The sequence below is a fragment of the Oncorhynchus clarkii genome, chromosome 32 (assembly GCF_045791955.1).
Source record: "Oncorhynchus clarkii lewisi isolate Uvic-CL-2024 chromosome 32, UVic_Ocla_1.0, whole genome shotgun sequence".
NCBI classification, from domain to species: domain Eukaryota; kingdom Metazoa; phylum Chordata; class Actinopteri; order Salmoniformes; family Salmonidae; genus Oncorhynchus; species Oncorhynchus clarkii.
The window spans coordinates 30486195-30512925 of NC_092178.1; the positions used below are offsets into that span (position 1 = coordinate 30486195).

Sequence of the window (26731 nt, forward strand, 5' to 3'; positions counted from 1 at the left end):
CATTTGGGTTTATGTATGTATGACTTTGGTACTGAACAGATAGGACCAATGACGCATCAAACGTTGGTTTCATGCCAAGGGATGTGTTCGCTCAGATTCTCTGCCCATTGATGTGATAACGCTGGCGTCAACAGCTCTTTTAAATATTTTGAGGCGGATCCGTCAGCTGGAGGAAGGCATTTCTTTCGGAATTTGCGCAGCATTAGAATGAGATTCGAGCTGGGGAGCTAGAGTCGTTCCAAATGGAATTACAAATCAAATGGATTGATTGAGACCCTAAAATCGACATTGTTTGTCAAGAAGGTAAGTTTGTTTTAATATATTTAATCAATTTACTTACCCAACGTTAGTGTTTCAACAACTAATATTTGTTGCTCCAGCTGGTCTGTTTAGCAAGGAATGTTTTCTCTTCCAGGGCGACGCAGTAACGTTAGCGAGCAAATCAGTCAGAGAAGCAAGCCTTTATTTGCTCTTTTTGAGTTTAGCTATATGAATGGATTTGTCTCTTTTTTTAAAATTATATATTTTTTTTTACGACGGGAGGTTGAAGCCAGTGATTTTGAAGAATCTAGCCTACTATGTATAGCATTCAGGATATTTTAAGTGGTAGCTAGTTAGCAGAAGTGTTGGGCTATGGGGGCGGCTAGCCTGGTTCTCTCACGCAGCTAGCTAACGTTAGTGCCAAAACATCCGGACAATGTGAGATTGTTGAACTGGCCTTCTGTGAACATTAGCCGAACAATGTATGTACGACGGAGACGGGGCATTGAATACAGATAGGACGCTAGTCATGCTCAGGTGTGCATTGGGCAGTGACGTGGATTTTGATTGTTTGATAGGTAACGTTAGCTACTTAGCTGCTGTGACTAATGACGATGGCGTTGTGGCACGCCTTGATAGCAAGTAAACCAGATTCTTGCCTAAGTTAAATCTCCATAGTAAATATATTATAGTTGATTGGTTTCGCCTATTCCTCTCTGGCTATAGCCAACAACTAACTGACTTTAAAGCGTAACCAGTTAGCTATCGTCTATGTACTTAAAACATTAAAAAATATATATAATGCCGGTTTAGGAGTCTAACATGACGGACCTTAGTGCACTGTTTTGAACTGCACGTGCCTCTTGACACTTTGCCCAGGACGAGACGTCACACCACTGTCCATCATTAACGCTCGAGAATTGACCCCTCTATCAGTTTCATGGAGATGTCATCATTCCTCCTAGTTAGGTAAATTGATTATTTGCCTGGTCATTTGTAACTGAAGAATATAGAATAATGCACTTTGTTCCCTTGGTCATGTCCAAGCAAACTGATTCACTTTCAGGTGGTTTATCTTACAGTGCACCAAGCATTTGCAATACAAACCAGAGTATGTGAACGGAGCGTGCCCCATTTGACTGGAGCGCTGGGCGAGATTTCCAAAGCCTGGGGCGACTCCGATTTCGTTCCAGTAGCGCTCACTTCAGGGCATGCCCGGGTAGCATGCATTTGTAGTCTGCATGTATACTGCTATAGTCCCTTGCTTATTAAGCTACTCGTCATGGAGTTCACTAAATATTTTCATAAAGAAACTGATGAAACACACAGGTCCAAAATCAAGGTGACTTACAAAGATAAGGACCAAGATGGAGAGCAGTGATGTAGTGTCCACAACGAAACAATCATTGTGGGATCAGAAAATGCACATATCCCGAAAGCATGATGGTGTACTTGCTACTTGCACATGCTAAAATAAATAAATTAGGTGGGTAGATGCCTAAGTGTGTCATTGTAGCAAAGTATTTATAAACAAAAAATCAGATCTCTTAAAAGTTTACTTCATTTTTGTTATATCTATACATGTATTTTGGCCCAATAGCCATGGCATATTCCCGCTTTCTGTTTTGATTAGGTTATTTTGCCTAAACAAAACGTGTATGTATAGCTCTCTCTTTCTCTGCTCACCTGGCAAGAATGTGGACAGGATATTTATTCTCCGCTGCTGGCCTGCTGGCACCATCGCATGAGCCTGGCCTAACTTGTGTTTCAAAATAATTAATGCAACGACACAACGAAGTCACAGCATATATGTACATTTTATAGACTAAGGATTTAATACAACTAAATGGCCCTACCAGCCCAGTGTCGCACTCGCAAATGCTTCACAATGTATTTCTTTGTAGGCTATAGCCTTGAAGAAAATAGCCTAAATAATAATTCATTTTCGTTCCTTCTTAGGCATCCTGTCTCCTAACCAATGTAGTGTTTATATGCTTTTTAATACATGTAGCCTATTTGAAATGACTGCTTCTTACATTCACCCTTTCATATTTATTAAAATAATTTTCATTCAAATCATATAGTTTGGTTTCATTATTTCAAAACCAAATGGTATGTCCAGGTAGTCACACAACTAGATGGGTGTTGGTTAAATTGTGATTTCTTTTTTTTAATGAATGGCAGTTATTTTTAATGGCAGTTATTTTTTCTCCATTTGCTCTAGGAACGTTTTTTTTAGCGGAGTGGTGGAACGCTGCAGCGGTGTGTAAGTACTGCTCCATGAGCGATGAACGTGATTTCCGACCACTCAACTCACTTACTCTGATACCAACCCATGTCCCCTAAAAGAAACACCAAAATGGTGTATAATCAGGATTGTGTTTTATCCAGACAAGATAGACCAAGTTCACTGCAAACATTACTTGTATTAGCTGGTGACAATGTGACATTTAGTTCAGGCCCATCTGTGTTCAATCGAACACTGAATTTCAAGAGCACAAGTTTCAATGTCACATGCACAAGTAGTGAAATACCGTTCTTGTAAACTCTAAACCGAACAATGCAGTGATCAATAACAATGTAATAGAACAATAACACAAGAGAAATACAAAAAAGGACAGTTGGTATCAGGAAGTGCTGTCTACCAGCATATGGACATGGAAGAGTAATTTAAAAGAATAAGCCAGCCAGTTCTCTTCCTGTTTGGTTGCTCGCTTCTATTGAATACAATCTTACTAGGCTAAACCTATATGGACAAGCTGCCTACTGAAGATGTATGTTGGAGGGTTTTTGTTGATTTATTGACGACACAACCACACATTCCCACTCTAAAATGACATGTAATATCATTCAGTTTATTCAATGTAGGTCTTCTAATAGCCAGGGGATTTTCTTGGTGAAGTCCTAATGTGTGAGAGATCATGATTTGAACCGGTGCCAGATTACTCACTCCCCTGCTATAGCAGAGGAACTTTACCATCTGTGCTGTGATGGAAAGACTGAAGTAACTGATCCTCCTGGTCACGGTTTCGGAGCGTAAGCGAGACCCCAATCAGGGTGTTCTGCCTGGGTGTGCCGCTACCTCATTAAATAATAAACAGGGACATGAGAGATGTAGGGCTTTGTGCGCTTGATATAACTGCCCTTCCTGTTATTTTGACTGTCCAGTGTCCACACTATATACAGTGCCTTGCGAAAGTATTCGGCCCCCTTGAACTTTGCGACCTTTTGCCACATTTCAGGCTTCAAACATAAAGATATAAAACTGTATTTTTTTGTGAAGAATCAACAACAAGTGGGACACAATCATGAAGTGGAACGACATTTATTGGATATTTCAAACTTTTTTAACAAATCAAAAACTGAAAAATTGGGCGTGCAAAATTATTCAGCCCCTTTACTTTCAGTGCAGCAAACTCTCTCCAGAAGTTCAGTGAGGATCTCCTGAATGCTCCAATGTTGACCTAAATGACTAATGATGATAAATACAATCCACCTGTGTGTAATCAAGTCTCCGTATAAATGCACCTGCACTGTGATAGTCTCAGAGGTCCGTTAAAAGCGCAGAGAGCATCATGAAGAACAAGGAACACACCAGGCAGGTCCGAGATACTGTTGTGAAGAAGTTTAAAGCCGGATTTGGATACAAAAAGATTTCCCAAGCTTTAAACATCCCAAGGAGCACTGTGCAAGCGATAATATTGAAATGGAAGGAGTATCAGACCACTGCAAATCTACCAAGACCTGGCCGTCCCTCTAAACATTCAGCTCATACAAGGAGAAGACTGATCAGAGATGCAGCCAAGAGGCCCATGATCACTCTGGATGAACTGCAGAGATCTACAGCTGAGGTGGGAGACTCTGTCCATAGGACAACAATCAGTCGTATATTGCACAAATCTGGCCTTTATGGAAGAGTGGCAAGAAGAAAGCCATTTCTTAAAGATATCCATAAAAAGTGTCGTTTAAAGTTTGCCACAAGCCACCTGGGGGACACACCAAACATGTGGAAGAATGTGCTCTGGTCAGATGAAACCAAAATTGAACTTTTTGGCAACAATGCAAAACGTTATGTTTGGCGTAAAAGCAACACATCTCATCACCCTGAACACACCATCCCCACTGTCAAACATGGTGGTGGCAGCATCATGGTTTGGGCCTGCTTTTCTTCAGCAGGGACAGGGAAGATGGTTAAAATTGATGGGAAGATGGATGGAGCCAAATACAGGACCATTCTGGAAGAACCTGATGGAGTCTGCAAAAGACCTGAGACTGGGACGGAGATTTGTCTTCCAACAAGACAATGATCCAAAACATAAAGCAAAATCTACAATGGAATGGTTCAAAAATAAACATATCCAGGTGTTAGAATGGCCAAGTCAAAGTCCAGACCTGAATCCAATCGAATCTGTGGAAAGAACTGAAAACTGCTGTTCACAAATACTCTCCAGCCAACCTCACTGAGCTCGAGCTGTTTTGCAAGGAGGAATGGGAAAACATTTCAGTCTCTCTAATTTTGCACGCCCAATTTTTCAGTATTTGATTTGTTAAAGTTTGAAATATCCAATAAATGTCGTTCCACTTCATGATTGTGTCCCACTTGTTGTTGATTCTTCAATGTTTGAAGCCTGAAATGTGGCAAAAGGTCGCAAAGTTCAAGGGGGCCGAATACTTTCGCAAGGCACTGTACATGAAAACAAATTTAAAGATAGTAAATACAGGCTGAAATTCTATTTCTCCTACATTTGAGTAATTTAGTAGATCCATATGCATACGGGTCCCCCACGGGAATCGAACCCACGATCCCGACATTGCAAGCACCATGCTCTACCAACTGAGCTACACAGGACCACCTGTCACACTCATTTTCACCTTCTCTAAATGCCTTAATTTGTGGCAGTGAAAATGCTCTATACATACAAGCTTTTGTATGTTACGGGGTCAGTGGAATGGTCGTTTTCCAACAAGGTTTTACATGCTGTTTAAGGGGTGATGTACACTGGCTGAAGACAGAATTTCAACTGTAGATTCCCAATAACTGAGGGTTGGCATTCAGGAGGGAAGGACAGCAGATGGGCTCCTCCTGCTACATCGCTGGTCGGTCAGTCCAACTAGGTCAGATGTTTTTTGTGTTTGGAGTGAGATTGGTAACAGTGAGCACCCTGCATTTCACTCCAGCCTTTACCACCCATCCACAATAAAAGCCATTCAGGCTGGCACACTGACTATTTGTGCATAACACATTAAGGGGCTACATTACATAGACTTGAAGGCCAAGTTGTCTACTGCCATGGTTTGGCCTACATTTACCTGCAAATATCTCCAGCCCAGTTGACAGTTGTAATACTTTCCTTAAATGAGAAACAGAGGTGCCAGCATGAGTCCTCATAATTATCAAGTGCAAATCTGCCTCAAACCTTTGGTCTGGTAAATAACTTTCTCACTGCCTCTGACATGCTCACACTCACACTTGTTGACGCTCTCTTCTTGTTGGAGGCTCTCTTGCCTGTACTGTATTTGACTTGCTCTGTGGCACAGCAGACCAATTTCCTGCAGAGTGCAGCAGCTGTGTGAAGGAAGAAAGGAGGCAGACGCCCACTCTCACATCCTCCAAACCCCACATCTGGAAGCCATCGTCCCATACACTGCCTGGAGGAGCCGACACGGGCTCCGTTATTTCATAATGTTTGTTTAATCTTGATCGTGTCGCATCTGTGCTGTATTATACAGTTGGCCGAGTGTGCAACCATTACAACCACAGAGCCTCGCATGGCCTTCACTTGTCGAAGTGCACTTTTTAAAATATATATTTTTTAATTGCTGTAAATATTTACTTCCAGAAATTCCGCATAAAGAATTTCTGATGGTGTCAACTGGCACATCACTCATGAAATCGGAACATCAAGCACATCCCACAAGAATGAGTCGTGTCCTAGGTTACAGCTTGTAAAGTCGGTTAAACGTTTATCTGAATAACTATTAGGCAGGTCTATCCATATCTCTGAGCAATACTTTTTTTTTAAAGAGCTTTCTGTGCTGTAGTAACATTTGTGGGAATGTCATTGGAGGTCAATGTGTAATCTTATCAGTACCAAATCAGAGCTTTGGGCACGTGTCACTGTTAATTGATACTCTAGGCCTATAGGCATGGGAAAGTCAATCTCCATTGTGTGCTAATCTCAGATCGGCTTCTAAAACAACATTGGCTGGCTGAATTAATTAGGCTTGGCCTAGCTTATACCTTTTGACTCTAAAGCTGTAGTAATAAGAACAGGCTTAGGCTAATAGCACAATGTGTTCTTGGGACCTGAAATAAGTGTCAGAATATTGTATTGTGGTCTGTGCTTAACATGTAGGCTAAGTGTTAAAATGCAAACATTGAGAGGGAAGTAGATTACTTGTGTTCTTTCAAAGTTGAGGCTGGAATGGCAATGTGTTTGCCACAAACTGTTCAGCTTAGCTGTGACGTATCAGTGCCCTCTGATTCTCTGAAACTGCAGGGACGGACGGGACTTTTGGACAGACATCGCTGGAGAGAACAACCTCTACACAACATTGTGTGTGTGTGTGTGGACACCCCTTCAAATGAGTAGATTTGGCTATTTCATCCACACCCGTTGCTGTGTACTCAACGTAAACAATTGAGTACACAGCCATGCAATCTCCCATGACAAACATTTGCAATAGAATGGCCTTATTGAAGAGCTCAGTGACATTCAACGTGGCACTGTCATAGGATGCCACCTTTCCAACAAAAGGTTTGTAAAATTTCTGCACTGCTAGAGCTGCCCCGGTCAACTGTAAGTGCTGTTATTGTGACATGGAAACGTCTAGGAGAAACAACGGCTCAGCCGCAAAGTGGTAGGCCACATAAGCTCACGGAACGGGACCACTGAGTGCTGAAGTGCGTAGTGCATAACAATTTATCTGTCCTCAGTTGCAACACTCACTATCGAGTTTCAAACGGCCTCTGGAAGCAACGTCAGCACAAGAACTGCTCGGCTGGAGCTTCATGAAATGGGTTTCCATGGCCGAGCAGGCACACACAAGCCTAAAATCAGCCTATACAATGCCAAGCGTGGTGTAAAGCTCACTGCCATTGGACTCTGGAGCAGTGTCAACGTGTTCTCTGAAGTGATGAATTACACATCACCATCTGGCAGTTCGACGGACTAATCTGGGTTTGGCGGATGCTTTGAGAACGCTACCTCCCCAACTGCATAGTGCCAACTGTAAACTTTGGTGGAGGAGGAATAATGGTCTGGGTATGTTTTTCATGATTTGGGCTAGGCCCCTTAGTTCCAGTGAAGGGAAATCTTAACGCTACAGCATACAATGACATTCTAGACAATTCTGTACTTCCAACTTTGTGGCAACAGTTTGGGGAAGGTCCTTTCTTGTTTCAGCATAACAATGCCCCTGTATACAAAGGGAGGTCCATACAATGCTCCTGTGGCTGAATGCTGCGGGGACTCCAATGTTCCAACATGTAGTGTAAAGTTTTCCCAGAAGAGTGGAAGCTGTAATAACAGCAAATGGGGATGACGTGGAAGCCATAGGTCCACTTTCAGTCTGTTATAAGTGTCAAACTTTGAAGGTACAGATAAAATAAGTGATTTATCGTCTTTTTCACTGTTATTGGTCAGACCTGTGGTATAAATAGGTGGCATTTGCACACAGTTTCCAGCCCTGTACCTGACTGCATGCTGAAACTTGTTGAATGACACGCATGCGGGTGATTCTCATTAAACCAGTTTTAACAATGGCAGTAGCAAATTCTGTTAGAATACCATTATGTATTTGCAACAAACCACTGTAATTCTGAAGACTGATGCCTAGTTTATGGCAGTGTCTTATTTTGAATACATTTGACATTTTTGCCAGAATTGAGTACATTTCACCCCAAATTCTCATTATAGAAATCTATCCATCCAAAAAGGCCTGGTTTTAGCCTCCATCGTTTAGCCCCCCCTTGAATTCATATTAAATACTACATGATAGTATTTTAAGGCAAAACCCTAGCTTTAGCAGAGATTTTATGAAAAGTGCCCATCTCCCTGTTTGCTGAAAATGACTAGCATTTTGTTCTCCTGACATTTCTATTTATGAATGATGGACACACAATGGATGTGAAATCTTGAGCTTACTTTCCCAGACATTTTGACTGGAAATGCTGTCATGGACACTGTCACATAAGTACCATCCTCTCCCCTTGAAGAAATGAGGTGAATCTGCCTGGTTGCGTAATGCTCTAATCCTTTCCGTTCCCCCGGGAATTGGAAAGGGCCTCAAGCACATCTGTGAGGCTTTTGATTCATTGGCTCAGACCCATTCTGGGAAACCTTGGCCGTGCAGCTGTGTAGAGTGCTGTTTGTCATGGATTTGGACTTGGTTATAGCATGAGTGTGATCACAGATGTCTGGAAGACTCTGACCTTGTGACCCAGTAGATCTTATGCTGATTGGAACTGCATGCTTTGTGAATTGATTTTGGTAAATGTACTGAACTAGATTGTTGATACAATGAACAAAAATATAAATGCAACAATTTCAATGATTTTACTGAGTTACAAATGCATTCATTAGGCCCTGATCTATGGATGTCACATGACTGGGAATACAGATATGCATCTGTTGGTCACAGATACAGTGGGGCAAAAAAGTATTTAGTCAGCCACCAATTGTGCAAGTTCTCCCACTTACAAAGATGAGTGTTCTGTAATTTTCATCATAGGTACACTTCAACTATGACAGACAAAATGAGAAGAGAAAAAATCCTGAAAATCACATTGTAGGATTTTTAATGAATTTATTTGCAAATTATGGTGGAAAATAAGTATTTGGTCACCTACAAACAAGCAAGATTTCTGGCTCTCACAGACCTGTAACTTCTTTGAGGCTACTCTGTCCTCCACTCGTTACCTGTATTAATGGCACCTGTTTGAACTTGTTATCAGTATAAAAGACACCTGTCCACAACCTCAGTCACACTCCAAACTCCACTATGGCCAAGACCAAAGAGCTGTCAAAGGACACCAAATTGTAGACCTGCACCAGGCTGGGAAGACTGAATCTGCAATAGGTAAGCAGCTTGGTTTGAAGAAATCAACTGTGGGAGCAATTATTAGGAAATGGAAGACATACAAGACCACTGATAATCTCCCTCGGTCTGGGGCTCCATGCAAGATCTCACCCCGTGGGGTCAAAATGATCACAAGAACGGTGAGCAAAAATCCCAGAACCACACGGGGGGACCTAGTGAATGACCTGCAGAGAGCTGGGACCAAGGTAACAAAGCCTACCATCAGTAAAACACTACGCCACCAGGGACTCAGATCCTGCAGTGCCAGACGCTTAAGCCAGTACATGTCCAGGCCCGTCTGAAGTTTGCTAGAGAGTAATTGGATGATCCAGAAGAAGATTGGGAGAATGTCATATGGCCAGATGAAACCAAAATATTACTTTTTGGTAAAAACTCGTTGTTTTTGGAGGATAAAGAATCCGGAGTTGCATCCAAAGAACACCATACCTACTATGAAGCATGGGGGTGGAAACATCATGCTTTGGGGCTGTTTTTCTGCAAAGGGACCAGGACGACTGATCCGTGTCAAGGAAAGATTGAATGGGGCCATGTATCATGAGATTTTGAGTGAAAACCTCCTTCCATCAGCAAGGGCATTGAAGATGAAACGTGGCTGGGTCTTTCAGCATGACAATGATCCCAAACACCGCCCGTGCAACGAAGGAGTGGCTTCGTAAGAAGCATTTCAGTCCTGGAGTGGCCTAGCCAGTCTCCAGATCTCAACCCCATAGAATATCTTTGGAGGGAGTTGAAAGTCCCTGTTGCCCAGCAACAGCCCCAAAACATCACTGCTCTAGAGGAGAGCTGCATGGAGGAATGGGCCAAAATACCAGCAACAGTGTGTGAGAACCTTGTGAAGACTTACAGAAAACGTTTGACCTCTGTCATTGCCAACAAAGGGTATATAAAAAAGTATTGAGAAACTTTTGTTATTGACCAAATACTTATTTTCGACAATTTGCAAATAAATAAATTAAAAATCATTTTTCTGATCCTGATTTAATTTTTTTCTAATTTTGTCTGTCATAGTTGAAGTGTACCTATGATGAAAATTACAGGCCTCATCATTTTAAGTGGGAGAACATGCACATTTGGTGGCTGACTAAATACTTTTTTGCCCCACTGTACCTTAAAAGGTAGGGGAGTGGATCAGAACCAGTCAGTGCTTTGTATGCCCACCATTTGCCTCATACGGCGCAACATCTCATTCGCGTAGTTGATCAGGGTTTTGATTGTAGCTTGTGGAGTGTTGTCCCACTTCTCAATGGCTGTCTAAAGTTGCTGGATATTGGCGGGAAGTGGAACACTGTTGTACACGTCGATCCAAAACATGCTCAATGGGTGACATGTCTGAGTATTTAGGCCATGGAAGAACTGGGGCATTTTCAGGACATTTTCAGCTTCCAGGAATTGTGTACTGATCCTTGCAACATGGTGCATTGCGTTATCATGCTGAAACATGAGTTGATGGCGGCGGATGAATGGCACGACAATGGGCCTCAGGATCTTAAAATGCAGTTGTGTTTGTGTAACCGATGTGAAATGGCTAGCTAGTTAGCGGTGGTGCGCGCTAATAGCGTTTCAATCGGGTGACGTCACTCGCTCTGAGACCTGAAGTAGTTGTTCCCCTTGCTCTGCAAGGGCCGTGGCTTGGGGTCGTGGCTGTTGAAGGGGAGCGTTTGCCCACTGAAGTCGGTTATGATGACAAACTGCAGTCAGGTCAAGATCCTGGTGAGGAGGACAAGTATGCAGATGAGTTTCCCTGATATGGTTTCTGACAGTTGGTTCAGGAATTCTTTGGTTGTGCAAACCCACGGGTTCATCACCTGTCTGGGTGGTTGGTCTCAGACAATCCCGCAGGTGAAGAAGCCGGATGTGGAGGTCCTGGGCTGGCGTGGTTACATGTGGTCTGTGGTTGTGAGGCCGGTTGGACATACTGCCAAATTCTCAAACTATGTTGGAGGCGGCTTAAGGTAGAGAAAGGAACATTAAATTATCTGGTATGCTGGTGGCATGCTGACTGCCGGAATATCCAATTGCATGCTCCCTCAACTTGAGACATCTGTGGTGTTGTGTGACAAAATTGCTAAAATATTTGGTGGACTATTTATTGTCCCCAGTAAAAGGTGACCCTGTGTAATAATTGTGCCGCTAATCAGCTTCTTGATATGCCACGCCTGTTAGGTGGCTGGATTACCTTGGCATAGGAGAAATGCTCACTAACAGAAATGTGAGAAATAAGCTTTTGTGCGTATTGAACATTTCTGGGATCTTTTGTTTCAGCTCATGATACAAGGGACCAACACTTTACATGTTGCATTTAAAAACATATTTTTGTTCAGTATACTTGGTCATGGACAAAGGCACCCATCTTATTTTCCAGATAATGAACATTTTTCAAATGGCGAAAAACTGACTCGTTCAGTAAAATTATAAAATGTATGTATGACTTCAAGAGCAAGCCCAAAGCATAACTTAACAAATCTATGTGATGTCATTTTTTTCCCCCCTGTTTGTACACTGGTCTCTTGGTTCACTGACTCATCTCTCCTTCTTCCAGATTTGACTGCCACCATGGCTGACATGGAAGTGTCTCTCTCCCCTGCCCAGATCGAGGCACTTTACCTCAGCCCCTCGCTGTCCTCCACCTCCACATTTTCCTGCCCTTCCTCACCTGGATCCTCTTCTTCCTCGTTCTCCTGCTCAGACTGCTCCTCGGACTGCCCCAACCAGCACCAGTCGTCTTCCAGTCCCAGAAGCTCCAGCCCCAGTGGCTGCAGCAGCAGCGACAGCGATGGCATGCGGGGCTGCAGCCCTCCTCTGGACATCATATCTGAGGACGCTGTGGTGCTGGACCTGGTCATCAATCCCGAAGTGGCCTTGAAGGCTTGCCAGGAGGTCCTGCAGAAGGTTAAACTCCTGAAGGTTGAGGAAGAACCGGAGTTGTTGCAAAAGTGCAGCCCACAATGGCGGCTGCCCAAAGAGACCGTCTACATGGAGCCTTGCAACACGGGTTCCACTAAAGAGGAAGAACAATGTTATTCTCCTCAACAAATAACGCAGAAATGCCCTCCGTCACAACAGCCTTGTGACACAGGTTCGATTAAAGAGGAGGAGGAGGAGGAAGAAGAAAAGCGTGACCCTCCCCGACAAATTACGCAGACATGCCCTCAGTCGCAACAGAATGGCGACCAGTCCTCTGCGGCGGCCAAGCAGTCCTTGCTTTTGCGGCTCTTTGAATCTAAGCTCTTCGACGTCTCCATGGCCATGTCCTACCTGTACAAGTCCAAAGAGCCCGGTGTCCAGGCCTACATTGGCAACCGCCTCTTTAGCTTCTCGGACGAAGACGTGGACTTCCACCTGCCCCAGCTGCTCAACATGTACGTCCACATGGACGAGGATATGGGCGACGCCATCCGACCCTATGTGGTGCACCGCTGCCGCCAGAGCATTGCCTTCTCCCTGCAGACGGCATGGTTGCTCGGCGCCTACTCCTCCGACATGCACATCTCTACCCAGCGCCACTCTCGCGGCACCAAGCTGCGCAAGCTAATCCTTTCAGATGAACTAAAGCCCCATGCAGCTTCTAAAGGTGTGGGTGCTGCGGATGCCAGGCCTGGCCTGCGGGTCGGTGCCCGCATTCACCACCACCAGCGGCACACCATGAAGCCGTCCCTGGCCCCCGACAGCCAAATCAAACCCGCCGATGCCTACCTCTCGCCTTCCAAGCGGACACACCAGCGGTCCAAGTCAGACGCCACGCATTGCACAAGCCTGGGGACTAGCCTCAAGAGAACAGCCAGCAACCCCAAGGTGGAAAGCGGCTACGATGAGGTGAGTGGCTTAACATATTTTGCCATGCTAAGAGGGACGGGAGAGTGGTGTCAGTTGTTGAGTATAGAATGTGTTTATGTTTTGTTTTTAATCATGTCTTTTAATAGTAGGCCTGTTGCATACATGTTCTCTCTTTTTATAGTCCCTATGTATGATAAAGCACAGTAAACCCTGTGTGGATTTTAGTTGAGGAATCTGAACCCCTACCCTGAATCCCAAGTTTTTCTCCATCTGTGTCAGTAGTAAGTAGTTGTCCTACATAACACTGTGGGAAACTTGGTTCAACCGTTCTGAATTGTGCTGTGCCAGCAATACTTTTATTATTTGCAGGTGCGGCCTCTTTCATATGGAAAAACTGTTCTGTCAAAATTGAACATTCTCTGGGAGCCCGGGATTACACGTGTTGGACCTTGAGGAGCTCTATTCCAGCTCTTTCTTATGGTCTAGCCAGACTACCCTCAGCCTAACTAATAAAGGGGTTGGGGTTAGGTAGCATCTGTCCCACATCTCCAGAGTTCCCTCCCTATTGTTTTGGGCGTGCAGTCTCCTCCCTCTCCATTTTGGCTGGACTTCTCAGCCAGATTGCTCTGCAGCTGGTGTCAGAGGTCAGAGTGAGGTTGAGGGTGGGTCCCTCTTGAATGGAGAGATGGTGAAAAAATGGGTCACTTTCTATCATTGCAGACAATGGATTGTTTTAGCAGATGTTTTTGTGAGCATGTTTGTGTGTTGGTAGGATTTGTCAGTGTTGACGAGTGATATAGTCCTTGTGGTAAATCGTATGAAAGCCATGCCTCTTGTTTGGAAGAGATACTTTCAGACTAGTTTCCCTATGATTGCTTTGAGTGCACAGGGAAAGAATGATGGAGAGTTTGTGTGCTTCCCCTTGTCTGGCCTTTCTCTCAGTCTCACTGTTTCTCTGGCTTGCAGCCTTCTGCCAGTCCTCTCTCTCATCAGGGATCAGTTATTTTATGAGAAATAAAATGGGGTAGTTTTAGATGGGACAATGTCCTGAACCAGAGCAGAGTGATGGTCACTCTCCCCTCCTTGATATATTTTACTGTCCTCACAGTTACACGCCTTAAAAAATAAAATAAAAAAATTAAGAGAGACTTTCTGGGCAAGTGGACTCCAAGACATCTTGCTGCGTTATGCATCATCTCGCTACTACCAATGTTTCCCCTCCCACCTCTTCTGTTTTGGTGCCTGTTTTTGTCATCCTTTTTAATATCCTCTACCAATCCCTCTCTCAGCTAATATCCTCTCACTCTCCCTCTCTCTTTTCCTCCCCTCCCTTCCCCACTTCTGCCTGCATCAAACCTCCCTGCAGACGTTGTGTCCAGTGATCCCTGTTTAATCTGTGTCGGTGCTGTGAAGAATCGTGTAGGGCACAATAACAATCCACAGCCCAAAGGACTTCAAGGGCGCTTCATTTAATTGACTTTGCTCTTTAGGATTTGTTAGCAAAGATGGGTAGAAACTGCTTCTCCAATAGAAATATCCGATCACCCTAGTAGGTGATGTCATGGTAATGTTAGCTAGCGAAGACCCAATGTGTTTCTGCACAGGACCTAACGGTCGTGCAAGCTGTCAAATCAAAGGCACTCCTTTTGATATAAAGTTGGTTTTGTTGGAAATAAAAACGTGTCACTTTCGAGGTTGTAGTAATTACAGTTTATGCTACTTAAGCTCGGCTCGAATCTGTTTTTGGGATTTAAAAAACAATTAACAACGAAGTTTAGATTTGTCACTTCTCCCATTGACTTGCCAAACTCCGGTCTGGTCTGCAGAGTCTGCTTCGCAAGCGTTACGGGAAGTCTCGCTGTTTGCGCCTCTGTTTAGAAACTAGTGATCACTAGTTGGATGGCAAGCAGTCCATTTTGCTTTGTAATAATAAATACTGTACTGATTGTCCTTATTGCTAAGGCTTCACTCGCCATCTTGTTAGTCCTGGTTATTTGCCTAAGAACTGACTCATTTTGTTTTGATCTTTTTACTTGGCCTCTGGCTGGATTGCAATAGTGAGGAAAAACCAAGAGGCACCAATCACAGTGAAGAGGAAGAAGAATGCTGTGAAATATGTCCACCATTTTGAGCCGCACTGTAATGTGAGTGGGACCGCCCCCACAGTGCAGGTTGGGTTGTGTGTTGCATAACGGCCCTTTTGTTTACAGTCTGGGCTCAGCTGTCAGTGCCCAGCATGCCTTCTCTGCCTCACTACTTCCCTCTTCCTGCCCCCTCGTGTTGTCTTGGCAACAGCTACTGGGCTGGGGCACTGGTGGATTCAGATGGCTCCCTTTTTCCCCAGAGTGGGTTTCAATGTAAACATACACTACCGGTCAAAAGTTTTAGAACACCTACTCATTCAAGGGTTTTCTTTATTTTTACTATTTTCTATATTGTAGAAATAATAGTGAAGACATCAACTATGAAATAACACATATGGAATCATGTAGTTCCTTTCCTGTGGTGGCCCTCATGAGAGCCAGTTTCATCATAGAGCTTGATGGTTTTTGTGACTGCACTTTAAGAAACTTTCAAAGTTCTTGATCTGTATTGACTGACCTTCATTTCTTACAGTAATGATGGACTCGTTTCTCTTTGCTTATTTGAGCGGTTCTTGCCATAATATGAACTTGGTATTTTACAAAATAGATAAATAAAATCTTCTGTGCAATTAACTTTTAGGGCTATCTTCCACAAATTAACTTTTAACGAGGCACACCTGTTAACTGAAATGCATTCCAGGTGACATCCTCATGAAGCTGGTTGAGAGAATGGCAAGAGTGTGCAAAGCCGCCATCAGTGCAAAGGGTGGCTATTTGAAGAATCTCATATAAAATATATTTTAATTGGTTTAACACTCTTTTTAAAAAAACATTTTTTTTAGTTACTACATGATTCCATGTGTTAATTCCTAGTTTTGTCTTCGCTATTATTCTACAATGTAGAAAATAGTACAAATAAAAACCCTTGAATGAGTAGGTGTTCTAAAACTTTTGACTGGTTTTGTATGTGTTTATATAAATGTTTTACTTATCCGTTCGGAACAAGTGTTAATGTCGAGCCCTGCGTTGTTGACTTGGACATCAAGACATTTGGTGGAAGGCAAATGCCTCAACATTGATTTGACTGCTGTGAAATCAGTTGTAAGTCTTTAGACTGACTTCCTTATCAGACAGCTCCTCTGTACTAGCCTATCTGTTGTCACCAGATTAGCTCCACCCTCAGAATACCGTGTTAAGCACTGGGCAACGTGTTACAAAAATCACCTGGACTGCAGGTGCAAAGGACATGTGCTCTACTGCTGACGTATATGCACAGACCATGTATTTCTGCCACACCTTGTTGCGTTCTGCAGGTAACCCAAGCCTCGGGCTCTTGTCTCCCTGTCGACTCTATCCCCAATGTAGTTGTCATCAGCAACGTGTACTTTGGTTACATGTCTATTGGGGGCGCAGCTAATTGCTCATTTTGGCTAGACTCCTGAAATGCATCACAAGAGGGCGACACGAGTAGCTCAACCTATTTTTGTGTCATTACGCACCAAAAGTATAATCGGGCACACAGCCATGCAATCTCCATAGAGAAACATTGGCATTAGAATGGCCTTACTGAGCTCAGCGACTTTCAACATGGCACCGTCATAGGAGGCCACCTTTCCAACAAGTCAGTTGGTCAAATTTCTGCCTTGCTCTGCTCTGCTCCTGCCCTGCTCCTGGTCAATTGTAAGCGCTGTTATTGTGAAGTAGAGATATCTAGGAGCAACAACGGGTGTGCCGCGAACACATTTTTATTTACAATGACGGCCTACCGGAGGACAGCGGGTTAACTGCCTTGTTCAGGGGCAACAACAGATTTGTACCCTGTCAGCTCTGGGATTTGATCCAGCAACCTTTCGTTTACTGGCCCAACGCTCTAACCACTAGGCTAACCACCATCTGGCAGTCGGACAGACGAATCTGGGTTTGGCGGATGCCAGGTGAACACTACCTGCCCAAATGCATAGTGCCGACTGTAAAGTTTGGTGGAGGTGGAATAATGGTCTGGGGCTGTTTTTCATGATTCAGGCTAGGCCTCTTAGTTCTGGTGAAGGGAAATATTAACGCTACAGGATACAATGACATTCTAGACAATTATGTGCTTCCAACTTTGTGGCAACAGTTTGGGGAAGGCTCATTTCCTGTTTCATCATGTCAATGCTCCCATGCACAAAGCGAGGTTCATACAAAATTGTCAATCGGTGTGGAAGAACTTGACTGGCCTGCACAGAGCCCTGACCTCAACCCCATCGAACACCTTTGGGATGAATTAGAACGCTGACTGCAAGCCAGGCCTAATCTCGACTCTATGATAGAGCAGGTATCCACTCAACCTTTTCAAATCTATGAATTTAATTTAGTATTACCCAGCCACTTTATTTGTTTGGAAAACAAATTATTTTTGCCTCATTAAGCACTGGTCCAGAATCAGTTTAGGTATTTTTCTGTTTAGAACAGTTGATTGGTTTGAATCGGGTCCCAGGAACACTCAGGGACCCTTCCTCAACAGGACGTCCTGTCCACTGGAAATAATGCTCAGGCAGTCTGCCGTTTGGTCATGATCCAGAAAAATACACATCTTCACAGGAAAGGCATTTTGACATTTGACTACAAAAGTAAAACACAAAGGAAGCTGCTTGGTTTGCCTGTCAACACAAAAAGACCAAGGAAATCCTATGAAATATGGGTTCCTCATTCTGGAAAATCAGTGCTTTTGAATATGCCTAACTAGGGCTGTGGCGGTCATGAAATTGTCAGGCGGTAATAGTCATGCAAATGACTGCCGTTCTCACATAAACATGTTTAGTGTGCCCTTTTGGGACATCTAGATTTTAGAAAGTCTAATACATTTTATATAGCCATCACAATAAAATCCATTATTTAGTTGTGATAGGCCTATAAACCTGGGAATGTCTTAAAATTCAAAATGGGCTGCATGATGCAGCTTTGTATATTGATGATTTGTAAGAGGGGGAGATCTAATCTATGGAATTAAAAGGGAAATGAGAGAAGGGTTACAATGACCAAAAGCCAACCGGTATGCTGCTATTTACGTTATAATCTGAGTGGAGTTATATGTAGGCTAACTGTAGGACGGTGAAAAGCGTGTTTAACTTTATGGCTAGCCTCAATTAGCCTAGTTAGCTTGCTTCTCTGGGTTTGATGCAGTCAAGACAGGTACTGTGTAATCAGATGGGAGGATGAATAACTAGCAAGAAGTTAAGGGGTTGCGGTCTCTACCTCCTGTGCCTCCAAGCTCATAGTGCTCCGAGCCTCCCGTGTTTTACTCACATGTTCACACACACCGAACTTTCTCCACTCACTAACAGCCTACAGCTTCTGTCTATGGCTCCGGTTGAATAAAGTAGCAAAGCAATTGGATCTGCTGCTTCCCTCACTCTGCTCGAACCAGTTGTCTTTTCGGATAGATGTTTTAAAAATATGCATATTGGGTCTGGTCCTTTTCGGGAACGGGAACTTTAACTCCAGTCACTATTTGTCCTCATCATTTAGATTATTGCAAATTCAATCATGATGTGTTTAGAGTGATTAGAGGGACAATAGAGTGCTGAGTTCTGGGCCATTAGCAAGTTTGGTAGGCAATCCATCAGTGCCATTAATTTGTGCAGTTTTGGATTGGGATTACCATTCCCAACGGTCATGGAATTTAACTGCGGTCAAGACCCGTGACTGCCGGTGTGGCGGTAATACAGCCCAAGGCCTAACCCATGTATGTCAACGCCACCTTTTTAAGGCTCTGTTTCAATGTCTACACCAACTAAAAAAAATGATGCATTGGGCATGATTTCTCTGTAGGATACTAATATGGACATTGGCATGTAGTTCAATGGTCTCTAACCCCTTGCGTTTTCGCTCTGTAATCGGATAATTTGCGTCATGTTTTTTTTTTAAATACTCCTGGGATTTTTGGAATCGGGAGACTCGGCTAAATGTAAAGACACCTGGAGTAACCTGTACTAAATGAAAGGTTAGTATGGGAACATGTTTGAATGGAAAGCTCCAAATTGAAATCCAATTTTATTGGTCACATGCAGATGTTAATGCAAGTGTAGCGAAATGCTTATGCGTCTAGTTCCAACAGTGCAGTAATATCTAACAAATTCACAATGACTACCTTCTATATACACACAAATGTAAAGGGATGATTAAGAATATGTACATATATGGATGAGCAATGGCCGTAGGCAAGATGCAGTAGATGGTATAGAATACAGTATATACATATGAGATGAGTAATGTAGGGTATGTAAACATTTATTGAAGTGGTGTTATTTAAAGTGACTAGTGATACCACTTTTTAAGATTACTTCATTTTAAAAAAGGTCAGAGATTTGAGTCTGTATGTTGGCAGCAGCCACTCTGTTAGTGATGGCTGTTTTAACAGTCTGATGGCCTTGAGATAGAAGCTGTTTTTCAGTCTCTCGGTCCCAGCTTTGCTGCACCTGTACTGACCTCGCCTTCTGGTGGATAGCGGGGTGAACAGGCAGTGGCTCGTGTGGTTGTTGTCCTTGATCCTGTGTCACATGCAATGTTGACACACAATGTTTACACATTTTATATGGTAGTCCTAAGCCACAATCATGCCACTGGCAGTAGTTCATGTTGCAAAAATTGTCCTACCTGGTAGTAAAGGTAGACTCAGCGGTATGATGTAGATGCAGAAAGTAAACTGCATTGTGGGTGAATTTCCGCAGCAACGAGGAGTATTGAAGCGCGAGGCTCAACATCTTCGTTGTTTTGGTCACCTGGCTACCGTGCTGTAGCAGTGCGACTGTGTGAGCGCAAAGTCTTGTATCTCGCTCATCTCAATATCTGCAGTGCTGCTCGTGGCAACAAATTTCATTGAGTCTACCTTTTTTTTCTTAAGTATTTTAACAATGTTAACCGTCCCATATGTTAGCCTACTTGGAGCTTGTTTCATTGTTTCCATTAAAAAAAACTAAATTTAAGTACGTTTTTAAATGGTAACATCTCAATCACAAGGTTATCTAATTTCAAAGTAGCCAAAATGGTGGACTGTAGAAGAAATAACTTCCTCAGTGTCGTTTTACCTATTATAATGGTATTGAATATTGCTCATACTTTAGATATGAATATTGGACACCATAAGTTGACTAAACATCTCCAAGGCCTAAGGTATCTGGGTGTCGCTCAACTCTATCATTTTAACTATTGTGGTACTGCAATGGTTTGACAGAATTGATTTGCTTCCTTCTCCCTGTGCCCATGCATTCTTAGTCTTATACCTCCCTTGGTTCTCTTCTGATTCCGCTCCTAAAACATCCTCCATTCAATTCCCATCATACCCATCTTCCTCCCTCCTTTCTCAGCCTTTTAATTTTGTTTTTGTAGTCATTCAAGAAAGGACCTGAAAGTTGTGCCACTTGTTATTTGCTGTAACTCATTGTACATTTCTTCAGAACACAAAAAGACATCGGTCTTGATCGAGATTCTAACTCTCCTCCTTACCTCTCTCCTCTCTGTAGCCGCTGCGCCTGACGCCGCAGAGGGAGTTCATCAAGTCTCTTATAAGCATCGGAAAGCAGCTGGCCACACTGCCCACCAAGGAGCAGAAGACCTGGCAGCTCATCTCAGAGCTGTCACAGCTCAACCACAAGCTGCCCGCCCGCGTCTGGCTGCCCACTGCAGCCTTCGACCACCACGTGGTGCGCATGCCCCACACACAGGCCGTGGTGCTCAACTCCAAAGACAAGGTGAGGCGACTTGTTGTAATATATATGTATGAGGTAAACACATACTACAGGCTCCAAAAACAAGGTGACCAGAAAACCTAGTAGTTTGACACGTTAGTTTTTGTTATTATTAATTTCCTGAGGAGCCTTGAGTGTAAATGGAGTGGGCCCCAATGCTCTTTGTCAATGGAACTTCCTGCTTAAATGTGTCTTAGAAAAATAGGTCTAGAACTCCAGTCCCTAAGTATGCCTTCTGACCTCTTCTTTCTCCCCTTCCTCTCAGGCCCCATACATCATCTACGTGGAGGTGCTGGAGTGCGAGAGGTTCGAGACATCCGGCATTCCCCTGCGCATCCCAGAGACACGCATCCGCAGTGCCCGCTCTGCGGACAACCTCCTCCCGGAGTGCATTGGCATCACAGCCGAGCAGCGCGCCGTCAGCTTCTCCACTGTGCCCAACTACGACAACGACGACGAGGCCTGGTCCGTGGATGACATTGGCGAGCTGGAAGTGGAGGTACCGTGTGGCACAATGTGACTTCTTCAAGTAACATTTTGATGATTAGGCTGTAAGGGAAGGAGGGAGGGAATCAGATTTGAATGTACTTTAACCCTGGGGTCCTATGGTTCCAGCTCCCAGAAGGCCACACCAGTAGCAGTGACAACATTTCCCAGTTCTCTGTGGACAGCATCACCAGCACGGAGAGCAAGGAGCCTGTCTTCATCGCCGCCGGCGACATCAGGTATAGTGTCACTGTCAGACAGAATTTCTCTGCTAGCTTGTTTCTCTTTAAGACATTCTTGTTATAGTTTTACAACCACATGTTTCTTTTGTCTTAGGCGACGTCTGTCAGAGAACCTGGCCCACACCCCCACAACGTTCCGGAAAGATCCAGAGGACCCGTCCGCTGTGGCGCTCAAGGAGCCCTGGAAGGAGAAAGTCAGGTGGGTGATTGGTACATAGAAATGGAATTACTAGAAGATACAAAAAATTGGTGGGCATACACAATCTCCCACTGAGGATGCATGTCTATCCCACTTTTTTATTTAACCTTAATTTAACTAGGCAAGTCAGTTAAAACATTCTTATTTACAATGACGGCCTACCCTGGACGACACTGGGCCAATTGTGCACCTCCCTTAGTTCAGCGAAGAACAATGCATTGTTAAGTAATTTGCTGTGTCCTTACTATTTCCTTCCTCTCTCCATCCCTCAGGCGGATAAGGGAGGGCTCCCCTTACGGTCACTTGCCAAACTGGCGGCTGCTGTCAGTCATCGTGAAGTGTGGGGACGACCTGAGGCAAGAGCTACTGGCCTTCCAGGTGCTCAGCCAGCTACAGGTACTTGACTCTCCACAGTAGAGTCCCATTCCACAGAAAAGTCCTCTGGTAGTATTATTAGTGTTCACTCACTAATTCGCTCCACTTCTCCTCTTTCTTCTCCAGTCCATCTGGGAGCAGGAGCGCGTCCCCCTGTGGATCAAGCCCTATAAGATCCTGGTGATGTCATCAGACAGCGGGATGATTGAGCCTGTGCTGAACGCTGTGTCTCTGCACCAGGTGAGCAGAGAAAATGAAATGGACCCAATTGGGCACTTGCTCTCATGACAAAGTTGCCTAACAATAACTTCAGGCCGTGTTGTTTAGCTTTGTAGTCCAGTTCCTCTTGGGATGACAGATTTTGGTAATATTAGTAATGGTTTGATCACACACTGGAATTTCGTGTCGGATGCTAATGGAATGCCGTGTCGGTAGCTTTTTCTAATGGACTACTGTGTCTGTTGCTATTTTATGCAAAATGCTATCTCTGTGCTCCAGGTGAGGAAGCAGAGCCAGCTGTCTCTGCTGGATTATTTCCTGCAGGAGCATGGCAGTTACACCAACGAGGCCTTCCTCACTGCCCGGCGCAACTTTGTGGAGAGCTGCGCCGGCTACAGTCTCATCTGCTACCTGCTGCAGGTTAAAGACAGGTGGGCAGCCCTCCCTTCTCACCCCTCTTCAGTTTCACTAGTTCTATTACTCATGTTCCATTTCCGCTCTTCTTTTGTCTTTGAGCCTGTTTGGCTGCGTTTACACAGGCTGCACAATTCTGATCTTTTTCCAATAATTAGGCAGAAGTGGGCTGCCTGTGTAAACTGTTTTTGTGGTTTGATCTCAACTACCACATCCCACCCTCTCCTGTATTCCTAAACTGTTTATTCAGTCCCCCTAACCCTTATCTCCATTTTTCCAGACACAATGGAAACATCCTCCTAGACTCGGAGGGCCACATCATCCACATTGACTTTGGCTTCATCCTGTCCAGTTCTCCCAGGAACCTGGGCTTTGAGACCTCTGCTTTTAAGCTCACCAGCGAATTTGTGGATGTGAGTCAAATAAATCCTACTGCATGCATAATTGCATTGTCATATAAAAGTGTAAACCGGAAAACACTGTGGAATTGATCATACAACTAGCTCCCTAACAATCTGCGTAAATACATTTGTCAGTGTTCGAAGACGCTATTGGCGACAATGAGTTTGCTGGTTAGCTGCAGTAGCCTGCTGGTTTTGTATGTGTAAAGACTAACCTCTTGTCTGTGGTTCTCTCTCAGGTGATGGGAGGCCTGGATGGAGACATGTTCAACTACTACAAGGTGCTGATGCTCCAGGGCCTGATCGCTGCTCGCAAACACATGGAGAAGGTGGTCCAAATAGTGGAGATCATGCAGCAAGGTACTGTTAGCTAAAACCGTATATTAGCATGATCAGTGTGTTGTGTTGGTTTTCCATAAACATGATCTATCTTTCTCTGTGGTCTTGGTATTGCAACTCCTCTGACTCCCTCTCCCTGGGTCCCCCCCCACCCCACCAGGCTCTCACCTGCCCTGCTTCCATGGTTCCAGCACCATCCGCCACCTGAAGGAGCGTTTCCACATGAGCCTGACGGAGGAGCAGCTACAGGTGCTGGTGGAGCAGATGGTGGATGGCTCCATGCGCTCCATCACCACCAAGCTTTACGACGGCTTCCAGTACTTCACCAACGGCATCATGTGAACAGTTCCCACCAAACTCTACCACATGGGACAACCACATGTGCGAGCAAGCGAACATGCATATAAAGATGGTGGTAACCTGTGCATATGGACTCACGCATGTGTGCTTGCCATAGCAGCACATTTAGGGAAATGGACTCTTGTATAGACAAGTGCAACAAGGTCCTGTTTGCGAACTATGTATGTTCTTTGTCTTAGACGGACCTCTGTTTTCCCCCTCCTTGTTTTGGCCTTGTGGAGGGGGGAGTCCGCACCTTCTCTCCCTCTTGTCCTCCTATCCATAGGACTTTTAGCGCATTGACTGTTCTAAAACGAGGCATAACGCACAGTTCAAATCACACGCACGAAAAGGATTTAAGTATCAATATCGGAGGAGGTACTTCATTGGAAAGGGGGAGGGGCAACACTGGAGAGGGTGTGGTCTATATTCAGAGGAGCCAAGAAGACTTTTATCAGAATGGATGAAAGACGAATAACTGTGGACCAATTGTGCAAGAGCGTCACAAAGCAGTGCATATTGAATATATTGACTTATTTTTGTTCTTAGAGAGCAAAATGGACTTTGAGAAGCCACTGTGTAACGACAAAGAAAGCACAAGACATATCATTTGCGGAGGTTTTCTAATGGACATTTTCTTTGTTCTCTGAAAATTCCTATGGTTATCAAGAATGAGCCAGCCCGAAGAGAGGGGGGAAAAAAAGGACTATTAAAAACCATTGGTGTATGAGTGTTATCTGTCAGGGAAAACAACTCCTTAATCCAAGGTTTAATGCATTTTGAACAATGTTTAAACTGGAAAGTTATGAACTAGGACCAACTCCTCTCTTATTAGGGGTCCAAGCATATGCAGCAAAGCTGCTGGTTGTATGTGTTTTTGTTCCCATCCTTGATAACAGGTGCAGTTTCATTTCAATCTGGGTTTTGGACAACTGGGGCTCGTTCAGTAGAGCACATCTAACACATTTAGTGTTATAGATAGAAATACCATGAAATAGAAAGTTCTTTATCTCAGTTCTCCAGGGACTCTTGTCCTTACTGAATAAGCACCAAGCATCACAGACGACCAGGAAAGGGCAGAATGTTTTACCATTTAATATGCCGACTGTGTTATACCAACATGCATCATGTAGAACTTTGCTTTGCTTGTTTCACTCTTTAAACCACCATACTTGAAGGAACGCTAGCATAGTGATGAGCCTCATGCACTTGAGTTATGTTGAACCAAAATGGCTACCTGTGGTTAAATTTATGCAAACACTCAACATTGATGTTCCACTAATCTCTAACGAAATGTGATTATTAATGCATTATTATTGTATGTTTTGTTAACTTAGGTTGCATATTTAAAGAATGCTCAACACTTTCCTCTCTGGTTGGCTCAGATGTATTCCTGTGAATAACTCGGGCCAATCTAGAGCGAGGGTTGTCCTTGAGCAGATTATGTAAATAATGGGAGTGATTTCTCATTCCTGTCCGTTTGTCTTGGTCTGTTTTATTTCTCCTTTGTTTTGAACAGTATGAGCTCACTATCACAAGTCTACTTCCTTTGTGACTTTTTTTTTCTTTTCTTGCGGTCTCAAACACACATGTATTCAGTATTGAAGAGAGTGGTTTCAAGAGCTACATGCTTGGATAGCCTATAACTTATATTACCTGCTCATGTCTCATGTTTGAAAGCTGAGTCGTTGGTGGGGGGGCTTTTGTGTGTAGCAAAAGTGACAACTTTTCTCTCATGCAGTCATTCCTGTGAGAGAACCGATGCCTTGACGTACGAGAGGTACAACTTTTATCAATGCAACAGTTGGGACAAGGGCATGCAGGTCATGGACCCAGGAAGTGCTTTTATCAGAAGTTGAACACTCCTGCTTACTCTTCTCTAAACACTACTACTGCATTGCTTTTCCCTTCATTAATTCCAACCCTAACCTTATTCTATAAAGTGCATTTTATCTTTGCTGGAGCGGGTGCTGTCCGTCAAACCTTTGTGTTGATTTTGATGTCTCCCCATTGAGAAGCAGAATTTTGTCCTTGTCCAGTGTCACACCAGATACATGCTTGTCCGTTCAGATGACACTGAGGCCAAGGGCTAAATTCAGACTGCTCCAGATAGAAATGTATTAGATCACTTGTTTTCAAATAGAAAGTGATGTCTGCTCTATATGAATGTTTTTTTTGCCTTCTAAGTTCTGAACATTGTGCCCTCCTGAAAGAGACATGGGTTTTATACAGAATTGGTCCACACCAAGCAAAGCATTTTTTCCAGTAATTAACTGTGGTTGATATGGAGTGCCTTTGTCCTTGATACTAAAGACATTTAGAATGTACAGGGGAAGCAATTGTCCACTTTACATTGTATCAAAACACTAACACTTAAGCTTCCTGATTGTTTAACTTTTCATTTGTGGTTGAGACTAAATGCATGACTCATTCAATAAATCAAATAGTTTTTTAACGAGTGATAATTTACATATTCAGACTAGTAATTTGTGTTGCAGTAGGTTTCTAGTTTCCCAATTAAATGACATTCCACTCTGCACATTCATCCAATGAGAGAAACACTGAGTAGACTAAACATTAGGAACACCTTTGTGTTGCCCTCACAACAGCCTCAATTTGTCAGGGCATGGACTCTACAAGGTGTCGAAAGCGTTCCACAGGGATGCTGGCCCATGTTGACGCCAATGCTTCCCACAGTTGTATCAAGTTGGCTGGGTGTCCTTGGACCATTCTTGATCCACACGGGGACTGTTAGTGTGAAGAAAAAAAA

At 43.8% G+C, this 26731-nt stretch overlaps 1 protein-coding gene across 1 annotated transcript; it reads left to right on the forward strand.

The window, feature by feature from the left end:
- Positions 1-121: 121 nt before the first annotated feature.
- Positions 122-26416, forward strand: LOC139392125 (phosphatidylinositol 4-kinase beta-like). The gene is made up of 12 exons (XM_071139844.1): positions 122-303; positions 11903-13176; positions 20723-20950; positions 21213-21446; positions 21563-21672; positions 21770-21874; positions 22147-22270; positions 22376-22489; positions 22748-22899; positions 23163-23295; positions 23523-23643; positions 23783-26416. The coding sequence occupies exons 2-12, from the start codon at positions 11917-11919 to the stop codon at positions 23962-23964; spliced, it is 2763 nt and encodes a 920-aa protein (XP_070995945.1). The 5' UTR covers positions 122-303; positions 11903-11916; the 3' UTR covers positions 23965-26416.
- The last annotated feature ends 315 nt before the right edge of the window (positions 26417-26731 follow it).